At 41.3% G+C, this 12,286-nt stretch overlaps 1 protein-coding gene and 1 long non-coding RNA gene across 4 annotated transcripts in view; one reads left to right on the top strand and one right to left on the bottom strand.

The window, feature by feature from the left end:
- LOC138768581 (uncharacterized) overlaps positions 1-12,286 on the bottom strand; it is a 95,023-nt gene that overhangs the window by 48,622 nt on the left and 34,115 nt on the right. The window lies entirely within an intron of this gene.
- Positions 1-12,286, top strand: part of FLI1 (Fli-1 proto-oncogene, ETS transcription factor) — a 62,308-nt gene that overhangs the window by 28,418 nt on the left and 21,604 nt on the right. For both annotated transcript variants that reach the window (XM_069946508.1, XM_069946507.1), the window contains exons 3-5: positions 3,423-3,571; positions 5,216-5,419; positions 11,994-12,062. In XM_069946508.1, coding sequence (XP_069802609.1) covers positions 3,423-3,571; positions 5,216-5,419; positions 11,994-12,062 — 422 coding nt within the window. The remainder of the gene's footprint in view (positions 1-3,422; positions 3,572-5,215; positions 5,420-11,993; positions 12,063-12,286) is intronic.

Below are 12,286 nucleotides of genomic sequence, written 5' to 3' on the forward strand. Positions count from 1 at the left end.
AGTAAGAATGACACCACTGCACACTTTAAAAGGAGGCTGGTGCTTGGCAACATTGTTTCTCTTCTGTTAACCATGGTTATCTCTAAAGAAACACGTGCAGTCATCATTGCACTGCACAAAAGTGGCCTAACAGGGAAGAGTATCGCAGCTAGAAAGATTGCATCTCAGTCAACAATCTATCACATCATCAAGAACTTCAAGGAGAGAGGTTCCATTGTTGCCAAAAAGGCTCCAGGGCGCCCAAGAAAGACCAGCAAGCGCCAAGACCGTCTCTTAAAAGTGTTTCAGCTGCGGGATGGGGCTACCAGCAGTGCAGAGCTTGCTCAGGAATGGCAGCAGGCAGGTGTGAGTGCATCTGCACGCACTGTGAGGTGAAGACTCTTGGAGCAAGGCCTGGTCTCAAGGAGGGCAGCAAAGAAGCCACTTCTCTCCAGAAAAAAACATCAGGGACAGACTGATATTCTGCAAAAGGTACAGGGAGTGGACTGCTGAGGACTGGGGGAAAGTCATTTTCTCTGATGAATCCCCTTTCCGATTGTTTGGGACATCTGGAAAACAGCTTATTCGGAGAAGACGAGGTGAGTGCTACCACCAGTCTTGTCTCATGCCAAGTGTAAAGCATCCTGAAACCATTCGTGTGGGGTTGCTTCTCAGCCAAGGGAATCGGCTCTCTCACAGTCTTGCCTAAAAACACAGCCATGAATAAAGAATGGTACCAAAATGTCCTCCAAGAGCAACTTCTCCCAACCTAAGAGAAGTTTGGCCATCAACAATTCCTTTTCGAGCATGATGGAGCACCTTGCCATAAAGCAAAGGTGATAACTAAATAGCTCAGGGGAACAAAACAGAGATTTTGGGTCCATGGCCTGGAAACTCCCCAGATCTTAATCCCATTGAGAACTTGTGGTCAATCATCAAGAGACGGGTGGACAAACAAAAAACAAGAAATTCTGACAAAATGCAAGCACTGTTTGTGCAAGAATGGACTGCTATCAGTCAGGATTTGGTCCAGAAGTTGACAGAAGAGCAGCCAGGGAGAATTGCAGAGGTCCTGAAGAAGAAGCCGCAACACTGCAAATACTGACTTGCTGCATTTACTCATTCGAACTGTCAGTATAAGCTTTTTTTACTCATAATATGATTGCAATTATATTTCTGTATGTGATAAAAACATCTGACAAACACACATAAAAACCAGAGGGCAGCAGATCATGGGAAAATATAATATTTGTGTCCTTCTCAAAACTTTTGGCCATGACTGTATTCATGAGTAGTTAGTGCCAGCGGTCCTGAGACATGTCATACCAGTACAGTCCCGATATTAGTTTGGGTTTTTAATCATCGGACAGTGTATTTTTTCTTTGCATAAAATCATGCATTCAGATTTTCATTAATCAAGTATACAAATAATATATACAGAACAATGTATATATAACATGTGCATGTGCAGCCGTGTCTTTCTTTCTGTATTTGTTGTACTGCTTGTACAGTATACACACATCTGAATCAGCTGTGTCACATTGTGAAGTACTTGCTTAACAATAAAATCTTAAACCCTCTGGAGAAGGCAGCTCTGAAGCACTAAAAATACTCAATGGAAAAGTGCCTAAGTACAAGCCTGCGACTTCCAAACAGAGGCCGTCATCTGTAATATGCACGCCAAAAGATATTAACTTTAACCACTTCCATGTACAATGTTATTTTGTAATTGTGCCTCCTGCACACCCCGAGAATGGTTCTTCCATAACCCTGCAGGGAATTGACAAGAGATCTTTGGTCAGCTGCCTGGAAAAACAGTAGCCAAAAGATGAAAACTTAAATTCAAACACATGTTAGTCAACATCTCCTGCCCATTGTGTAGATTTGCAGACTAGCACAGACATTCGGAAAAAATTACGGATGAACTGTGAACCCTCCGAAGAGATGAGAAACACATTACAGGGAGAAATCCGCAGCACTCTGCAGAACAGCTTAGTGATGTCGCTAGTGACGAGAACAACTTGCTGCAACAAAAAGAAGTCTGAACTATTCTGACCCTGGAAAAAAAACCTCTAATAATCTGCCAGTGACACAGACACTATAACATGAACATTATTCATATACAAACACTGCAGGACATGGTGCTGAATTCTGCACTTGTGTCCTGGGAAGGAAAGCGTTCAGCCCTTGTTCAGACAGTTCTTTTGCAGATATCACACTCACAGTTTTTTAAAGAATTTAATTCTTGGTAATAATTTTCATTGGGAACAATTACCATTTAGTACTGCATTAGCATTCAAGGAAAACAGTCCTCTGCCTTCCTAGTACACTGAACAAGTAAGGTAATGCTGGGAGATTTCAGCTCAGGATCCTGAAGAATAGTAAGCGCAGCTCTAGAGTATAAAACAGGAAGTGACTCATGATCAGCGCAGGTTAAAGTGTCACTGTTTTTTTTTTTTTCATTGCAGAAATCAATAGTACAGGCGATTTTAAGAAACGTTGTAATTGGGTTTAATAGGCAAATATGCCATTATCTGCATTCAAAAACACTTTCCCCAGGTCCCCCCCCCCCTCTCATTCACTGCTCGTTATCAGGAAATCTTGACTCTTTTACATCAGTCGGGCCCTGTGTAACCTATGGAGAGGGGAGGGGGAGGAGGGAGATTAGTCGCCAGCAAAGAGCAGAGAACAAACGATTACACAGTGGGAGCTGCGTAAAAGCCGGTATTCAGAGGTCAGAGAGGTCAGTGCTGACATCAGAGGAGATAGCCCTGTGATGTAGCTGTAAATTAACTCTTTGTTGTCCTGTTTTGGTGCCTCATCTCCCTCCACCCCTCCCCTCTGCATAGAGAACCATGAAGACAGTGGGGAGAGCTTCAAACTGCTTTTTCATGATAAGGGTAGGTTCACACTGAGGAATTCTCGCAGATAAATTCCGCCGAATTACACTGCCTGTACACGCTCACGGCCGCGCGCCTCTCCGCCCGTGCCATAGAAACCATTCTATGCACATGCGGATTCCGCATTCCGCCGAAATAATTGACACGTTCTTTCCCCCAACCCCCAACCCCTCTCCACCGAGCCAGGTAATCGCTAGATCGTCCGGGCAGCCCATAGCATATAGCAGCGGTCTGCTGCCACCATTCCTATTCCACAGAACGAAGGCAGCAGATAGCTGCTATATGAGTTGTTTGTCTTTTAACATGTTGAAAGACAAACAACTACATCGATCAGCCGACATCGTTCATGTCGGCTGATTGTTGTGTTCTATTACACAGGACGATTATCGCCCGTAACGGCCGATAATCGTTTCGTGTAATAGGGCCTTTACTCTTAAGTAAGGACTATCTTAACATTACCTGTATAGTCCACATTCTAGAACGATCCATTAAGAATTTTTGTGTTATAACCTCACTCTAACAGGTTTTTTTTCTCAATCTCAGGGAATCTCCTGTCGACTGCAGCGTGAACAAATGCAGTAAACTTATCGGATCTGAGAACAATGGAATGACCTACAACAGCTACATGGATGAGAAGAATGCACCTCCACCCAACATGACCACCAATGAGAGAAGAGTCATTGTGCCAGCAGGTATCTCACTGTTATATGTCACTCCTTTCATCACTCTAATCCAGTCAGAGATAAAACTCTAAGGGCCCTATTCCACCGGACGATTATCGTTTGCATAATCGTTAATGATTACCGATCTCAAACGACCGCTATTGCTAAAGACCTGAAAACGTTCACTCATTTCCATGGAACGATAATCGTTACTTATGAGCGCAATTGCGATCATTTTTTCTTTGCTATTCCTTCGCTATTGTGTTCGTATCTATTGCGAATGACCGAACGATGTCTTATTTAATGCGAACGATTTGCGAACGTTTTGCAAACGAGCAACGATAAAAATAGGTCCAGGTCTTATAAAGCGATCAACGATTTCTCGTTCGGTCGTTAATCGTTAACTGCATTTTAACCGAACGATTATCGTTTAGATTCGAACAATTTAAAGATAATCTGAATGATAATCGTCCGGTGGAATAGGGCCCTAAGGAGCAAATAAAAGTTTTCCACTTTAAAAAGAACCCTTTTTATAGGCTTCTTTTTTGTTAACCTGGCTTACAACATAGCATGATAAGTCTCTCTCCAGTTTTAAAGGGGTGCTCCAGCATGGGGGCGCTTTCTGGGGGGACCGGGGAGGAGGTGGCTGAAATAAAAGACGTCCACTCACCTCCCCGGTTCCAGCGGCGGGTCACTCATCGCGGTGCTCCGGTACCCGGTTCCCGGCCGCTTCCTGGTGTCTGACGCCGCCTGAGACGCTACGTCTCAGGGCCGCTCAGCCACTCAGTGAAGGAGGCGGGATCCGAGCGGACTTCAAACGGATCCCGCCTCCTTCACTGGATAACCCCTTTAATTTAGCACTGCCTTATACACTGAGGCCCACCCATCTAATATGGATTTAGTAAGATCCTGCCTGTCTAGTTTGTTTTTCCAATATTTAAATATACAGTGAGCTGATGTCCCTGAAGCTATAATATACATATATATTAAACATACATATTATATTATATAAAGAGTAAATAGGGATTTCATTTGTATTAGGTCATGTACAAAGTTTGATTGGTGAAAGGACTTTAGATACCGTAATCGGGGCTTCAGGAAAGCCAGAAATTAGAAGGGTAGTTAAGCTAAAAAAAAAAATTCTTTCCAGTTGGGAGAGCAGGAGGGGTTTTCTATGGGGATTTGCTACTGCTCCGTACAATTCCTGACATGGACAGAGGAGGCAGCAGAGAGCACTGTCTCAGTCTGGAAAGAATACAACACTTAGGACATACAGGACATACAGCAGCTGATAAGTACTGGCAGACTTGAGATTTTTTTTTATAGAAATAAATTGCAAATCTCTGGCACCAGTTCATTTAAAATAATTTTTGTTGATGAACTACCCCTTTAATTATAGAATAAGAAATGGCCGTACTCCAATCCAAATTTGTGACAAAGATCTGTAAAGGAAATATCTCTCATTTCTGTTCTTCATATTTAATACTGTTAGGCAAGGTTCACATCACAATTGTGCCCCCTGTGATGTGGACGTGCAGAAAGGATGTAAAAATGGGGTCCCAGTATATCCTTACTTAATATTTGGCTAAAAAAATGAAGACAACATGATACAACATAGCATTGTGTGAGTTTTTCTTTTGTTCATCATTAAAGTGTCTTCCCCTCCCCTTGCAGATCCCACCTTGTGGAGTCAGGACCACGTGCGGCAATGGTTAGAGTGGGCGATCAAGGAATATGGACTGATAGACATTGATACAAGCTTTTTCCAGAATATGGATGGCAAAGATCTCTGTAAAATGACAAAGGAGGACTTCCAGCGCAGCACAAATCTCTACAACACAGAAGTCCTACTTTCTCATCTCACCTACCTCAGGGAAAGTAAGTGTCAGCTCCTGCTATATTGGATCATGCATGTATACTAGAGGTAAAAACCCTACTAGCTTAGATATAGTAGCAGAGCTTCCCAATGGGTGGCACATGTGTCCATGACAAACTATTACTTTGTTGAATGCTGCGCATTGTGCAGTATTTTTGCAGGTGAAACATCTTTTAAACTTGTTCCGCCTTCTAGTAGCCCAAAGACGGGCTACAAAAGTGGTGGAAGGTCTTAAAGGAAGCCTGTCACCCCGGCTGCCGAGGTGAAGCCCGCCCGACCCCCCAGTGGAGCCCCTTATACTTAACCCTTCCTCCAAGTCCTGGTCCCTGTCCTACCGCTGAGAAATCCCAGTCGGAAGCCGTGCGCACGCTCACCAGAGATGATTCCAACGCCCATAGAGAATGACTGCTGGAGGGGGGGCAGGCTTCACCCCGGCAGCTGGGGTGACAGGTCCCCTTCAAGCGTAAAATATATCAGGAAAGAGGTCACAGTATGAGGTTGGTAGAGGAAATACAAGAGCAATATGAGAAAATAATGTACTGATATAATGAGATGCTTGGAACAAACTTTCAGCAGATGTGGATGGTAAATCTACAGTAAGTGAATGTAAACCTGTATGGGATAAACATATCTATCCTAAGATATTAGAGGAAATAATAAAAGGGGCGGACTACATGGACAATGGGGATGTTTTTGCTGATGGTCTTCTATGTTATATCTTACGTATGAACTAAACAGCTTACTTATGAACTAGAGATGAGGGCAACTAGAATATGCTCAAGGCGGATTGTTGGGCATCAGAATACCAGTGGCTGACAAAATTGGATGCAGCCCTAGGGAGTCCTGAAAAAACATGGATACTGCCAAAGGCCATATCCATGTTTTCCTGGACTCCCTAGGGCTGCATCCACCCTCGTCAACCAACAGTATTCAAAGGCAGAGCGATCCAACTCTGGTAACAATATTCCACAGTGAACTCCAAATCTTGATTAAAATGCTTAATAATTAAATCAGTCCCTCCACTTGTTCCATACTAATAAATTGGGGCTGCTGAAGTTATCGAGACAATAAAGAAAAATGATAAAATTATTACTTTTCAGCAACTACAGACAGTATTACGTGTCGTACCTATTTACATGATTAAATGTCATTGTAATAAATGAGCAACTTAAGGCTGCCAGAATGGAAGCAGCTAAAACAACACCATTTTATAAATTTTCATAGATCGACCTCCCCCATTTTTATTTTTTGGGCAAAACCTTGCCATATGAATACACCATAATGCTTGTCAATATCTCTGTCAATCTAAATCTGCCTGATGCTTCAACAGTCTGTTCTTCAACTCAAACATCACATTTTTGCACTTTTCCGACCCACAGAACAGAACAGGAAATAACTGTGTCTGCGCCCTTTTCACAGGACAAAGCCGACATCTGTATCCCATGTGCCACAGGTCTGACCAATCTCAAACACTGCTCAACCGCTAATGACCCCTGACCTGCCGCTCACTGGGGTCACCATGCGCTGGCAGCAACGTCTGTTGGCATTCTGTGTACACATTAACCCTTATGATGATAAATGACAACTGCAAAAAAATTTCTTCTAATAACAATAACTTCACTGTCTGTACCACTGTCTCTAGAGAAAAAAAAATTATATATATGCATACACTAGGAATTATACACATATACACACTAGAATTTATATATATATATATATATATATATATATATATATATATATATATATATATATATATATATATATACACACACATATATATATATTTTTTTTTGTCTTGAGCATTGCAATAATAAACGAAGTTTAATTAGAAGGAAATTGTTTGAGGACAGTTGTAACTTTAAATTCAAGCTAGGTTCCCATTTGCTTTGAAGCTCCATTCATGGCCACGAAACCGAACTAAAACAGAACCAGGAAACAGAACAAAATGGTCCATTGCACAATGAACATTAATAGATTCCAAGATATCCTATTGACTCTAATGGGAATCAGTCAGGCATCCATTTATTTAGCAGGATGTGCTTAGATAGAAAAAAGAAAAATACTGCTCGCAGGAGAAAGAGGTTCCCTGAGAGCCATCGTGCTGGATCACACGGCTGGATCACAGCAGTTACTTTGTACCATCTGTGACTACTTCCTAGATAAAAGGTCATTGACATACAGCGCAGGATTTTTACAAAGTTTGTTTTCAGTGTAAGGTTAGCAGTAAGGTTGCTAGCACTAACCTATAAGTCCGGAGACAGCAGTACAGGCGTTATTACACTATATTTACAGGTTAAGTCACATTTTTATGGTCATTTGTTATCTCTAATGGGGCACCAGGAGTTTGACAACTAGTTCTTTTAGTAAGAAAACCTCTGTAAAGTAATCATCTTACATTTCAAAAGCTCAATAATACATTTAAAGTGGTTAGAAACAGATAAGAACCTTGATCTATTCCGGTTCTTTCCAAAGAAGCAGCCACAGAGCAATTGCAGTCACACACAAGCCAAAAAAATCCCAGCCCGTTATGTTCCCATGGTTAAACTCATAGTGAAGTTAGCCTTTGACCTTGAACCCTTTAGGCACTTCTCCTCCAAGGATTACTTTTTTGGTTCCCGAAAATTAGGAGGTTCATCATCCTTAGGGTCCTATTACACAGAGCGATTTTTAACGATTAACAACCATAAACTATCGCAAACAAGATTGTTTATGCTTAACTCCTGAAATCGTTCGCCATATTACATAGAACGATGGTTGTTAGTTATGCTACGTTTACAATATTTGGCGTACGTTTACAATATTTGGCGATCGGTAAATGATTGGCGATAATTCGGCCAATCATTTACCGATTTTGAAGCAATGATTTGTTTTTTATAATGATCAGACGAATTAGACGATTTAGACAAATAAATCGTTAGAAAAATCGTTTGAAAACATTGTTATTGCGATCGTTTTAAAGATCGCTTAAGCCCATCTTTTACATAGGGTAAATCAGTGAAAGACTGTTTACACGGAGCGATCTGCGTATTTTTAGGGAACGACGATTTAAGAACATGTTGAAAGATCAAAATGAACGACTTCTCGTTCGTCGTTTGATCGTTTGCTGTGTTTACATGGAACAATTATCGTTCAAATGCGATCATTTATGCGAAAATTCGAACAATAATCGTTCCGTGTAAACACAGCATTACGTTGTTAGATCATTTATTCCTTCTGATCTTAGCAAAACAATGAACAATGTGCAATTACACTGAACGATTAGTGAACAAATGCGGAACTTGAGCGAACCAATGTGGAATTACAGCGAACGATTAACGATAATTTTAGGTTCAGATCTAAATCAACGATCAAAGACATATGAACGATTTTTCGATTTTTGCCAGCAATTACACAGAGCGATCATCATTTAAATTTATACGATATATTACCATTTTCCGCTTGATAATCATCCCGTGAAATAGGGCCCTTAGGTTCCCAGTTATAGGGATTATCCAGCATTAGAAAAACATGGCTACTTTCTTTCAGAGACAGCACAACTCTTGTCTCCAGTTTGAGTGGGGTTTTGAAACTCTATTCTACTCAGTTTGAAGTAAACACAGTTTAAACCGCACCTGAACTGGAGACAAGAGTCGTGTTTTCTGTGGAAGACAGTGGCCATGTTCTTCTAACGCTGGATAACCCCTTCAAGCCATTACAGCTGCCACTAGGGGAGAAGAAGCACCTTCAGGCTTCAGCAAGAACCTTCAAGATGACGGCATTGAAAACTATTTTCTCGTGCAGTGTCTTAAATCCTGTTCCTTAATAGCAAGGTTTCTTAACCGCTTCCCGCACGAGGACGTAACTGTATGTCTTCGTGCGGGTGGGGAAGTTCAGAGCGCGGCCGCACAGTGACCCCGCTCTGAACCGCCGCTAACACAGGTGCGGCATGTGGCCCGGGACCGCAGTTTAATCGCCGTGCCTGCTAATTAAGTCTTAAGATGCAGCTTTCAAAGTTGGCAGGTGCATCTGAAGACTTACAGCAGCTGTTCCCTGGTGGTCTAGTGGGGAGATCATCCCCCCCGTGACGTTGTCAGGGAGGAGCGATCTCTCCGTCTTGTGGCGGCCGGGGTCTGCGCCATAATGGCGCTGATCCTGGCTCGGCATTCAATTGCTTTTGGCTGCAGCAGCCAAAAGCAATAGAACACTGATCTCGTCGATCTATGCTGTATATCTATACAGCATAGATCTCTATGAGAGATCAGTGTGCATATAGTAGAAGTCCCCCAGGGGGGCTTCTAGTCTATGTGTAAAGAAAAAAAAAAAAGTGTTATTAATAAAAAGCCCCCCTTTCCCCCCCCCAATCCCCCCCCTTTTTCCCATTTTATAAATAAAAATAAATAAACATGTTTAGTATCGCCGCGTGTGTAATCACCCGAACTATTAATCACATTACTGATCTCGCACGGTAAACGGCGCAAGCGTAAAAAAAATCCCATAGTGCAAAATTGCCAATTTTTGGTCGCATCAAATCCAGAAAAATTGTAATAAAGAGCGATCAAAAAGTCGCATATGCGCAATCAAGGTACCGATAGAAAGTACACATCATGGCGCAAAAAATGACACCTCACACAGCCCCATAGACCAAAGGATAAAAGCGTTATAAGTGTAAGAATAGAGCAATTTTAAGGAACATATATTTGTTAACAATGGTTTGAATTTTTTACAAGCCATCAAATAAAATAAAAATTATACATGTTACATATCGTTTTAATTATACCAACTTGAAGAACAATTTCAATTTCACTGCACATATAATTTTCTTCTGGTTTTGCAGCATATTTTATGCAAAAATTCAGCCTGTCATTGCAAAGTACAATTAGTGACGCAAAAAATAAGGGCTCATAGGTCCGTAGGTGTAAAAATGCAACTGCTATGGCCTTTTAAGCACAAGGAAGAAAAAAAGCAAAAGCGAAAATTAGCCCGAAAGGGTTAATGATAACATGCTTCACAGCAGATTCTAGCAGATGTGTTTAGTGTGTTTTACAGAGCAACAATGATTTTTTATTTATTTTATTATAGCCAGAGAAAAGTGGCAGCAAGGTTAGTCGCAAATGACATGACTAAATTCAAGGGAAATTAAATCGTAATGATACAAAACGTAAAAGCTTGAATTATGCAATGTCAATGGGTGAGATTTCCAGAAGAATCAGGGTGGTTATGGTTTAAATGAGAAGCCCGGCGAAAATCTTTATTAAAGTATTGTATTGCCCCCCAAAAGTTATACAAATCACCAATATACACTTAGTACAGGAAATGATTATAAAGTGCTTTTTCCCTGCACTTACTACTGCATCAAGGCTTCACTTCCCGGATAACATGGTGATGTCACTTACTGGATAACATGGTGATGTCACTTCCTGGATAAAATGGTGATGTCACGGCCCGAGTCCCAGAGCTGTGCGGGCTGTGGCTGCTGGAGAGGATGATGGCAGAGAGACACTGAGGGACACAGGGCACTGGAGGGACACTGAGCATCCCTCTGCCATCATCCTATCCAGCAGCCACAGCCCGCTCAGCTCTGGGAGTCGGGTCGTGACATCACAATGTTATCCAGGAAGTGACATCATCATGTTATCCAGGAAGTGACATCACCATGTTATCCAGGAAGTGACATCACCATGTTATCCAGGAAGTGAAGCCTTGATGCAGTAGTAAGTGCGGGGAAAAAAAGCACTTTATGTGCATTTCCCTTAATAAGTGTATATTGGTGATTAGTATAACTTTTGGGGGGCAATACAATACTTTAATAAAAATTTACATTGGACTTCTCTTTTAACTTAAAGTTCAAATAATATTGAGCTTAATTTATAAAATGTTTTGAATGCTTTTCAAATTAAAAAAAAAAAAACTTCCATCAACCCTATCATGGAAAATGGACTTAACAAAGAGGAGTACCCTACCTGACACCCCCTCTTATAAGCCAAAAGAGAGCCACTGGGGACTCAAAGTGATGACCCATTAATTGCTAGCCTATTAATCTAAATGAAAGTCTCTAACATGTACACTATGCACGCCCATAGCCATTTACTACCCTGTGGGTGCCAAGAGGGTATACTTTATGTTAATATTCTTAAAATGGGATGTACAGGGCTGGTCTTCCAGCACTGAGCCTTGTACATCAATATTGCAAGGCTGAAAGGGGCAAGGGAGGGGAAAGGTGAGCATGCTGAAGCTCAGCACGGCCTCTACAACTCGAGTTTAAAAAGTAATAGATGACTTTAAAACGTTGAAAACAGCCATCAGCTAAGAGACAGGTATCTTATGTTTTATCACCCTACAGCCATCTACCCATGTTTGCAGCTATGAGCTTGATGCAGAGCTGACAGATTCCCTTCAAAGTTCTTAGAACAAAGACTGTAGTGTCAAGAATTGAAGTTTCATTCTGTTTCCTATGGTATATTGTATTGGTAAAAAAGTTAAGAGATCAGCTAATTGTGAGCGGGCCATATTCATCATCTACTATATATTGAGATGCAAGTATCTATTGTACTTGACCTTAGCGTTAATTCATACATATGCTTCTTTTACATCCAGGTAGTTCATCATTGGGCTATACTGCACCGTCACACACAGACCAGGCTTCCCGGGTCACTCCTAAGGAGGGTAAGTTAAATGCACATACGACTTCTTCATTCTGAGCTTCTGTGGCTTTACAATATTAATTCTGTAAAAAATACAGGATCGTTTCCCATTTCGAGGTTACCTTATGTCAGTTTTTCCATTGTTAAGTTGAATGTAGACTAAATTCATGGCAGTTCTATGTCCTGAGCTTTTGGCTCTTCCATGTAAACTGTTTAATATTAATGTGCTTGTATTACCAGAGCTTT

Source organism: Dendropsophus ebraccatus, chromosome 12, assembly GCF_027789765.1.
Source record: "Dendropsophus ebraccatus isolate aDenEbr1 chromosome 12, aDenEbr1.pat, whole genome shotgun sequence".
Lineage (NCBI taxonomy): Eukaryota > Metazoa > Chordata > Amphibia > Anura > Hylidae > Dendropsophus > Dendropsophus ebraccatus.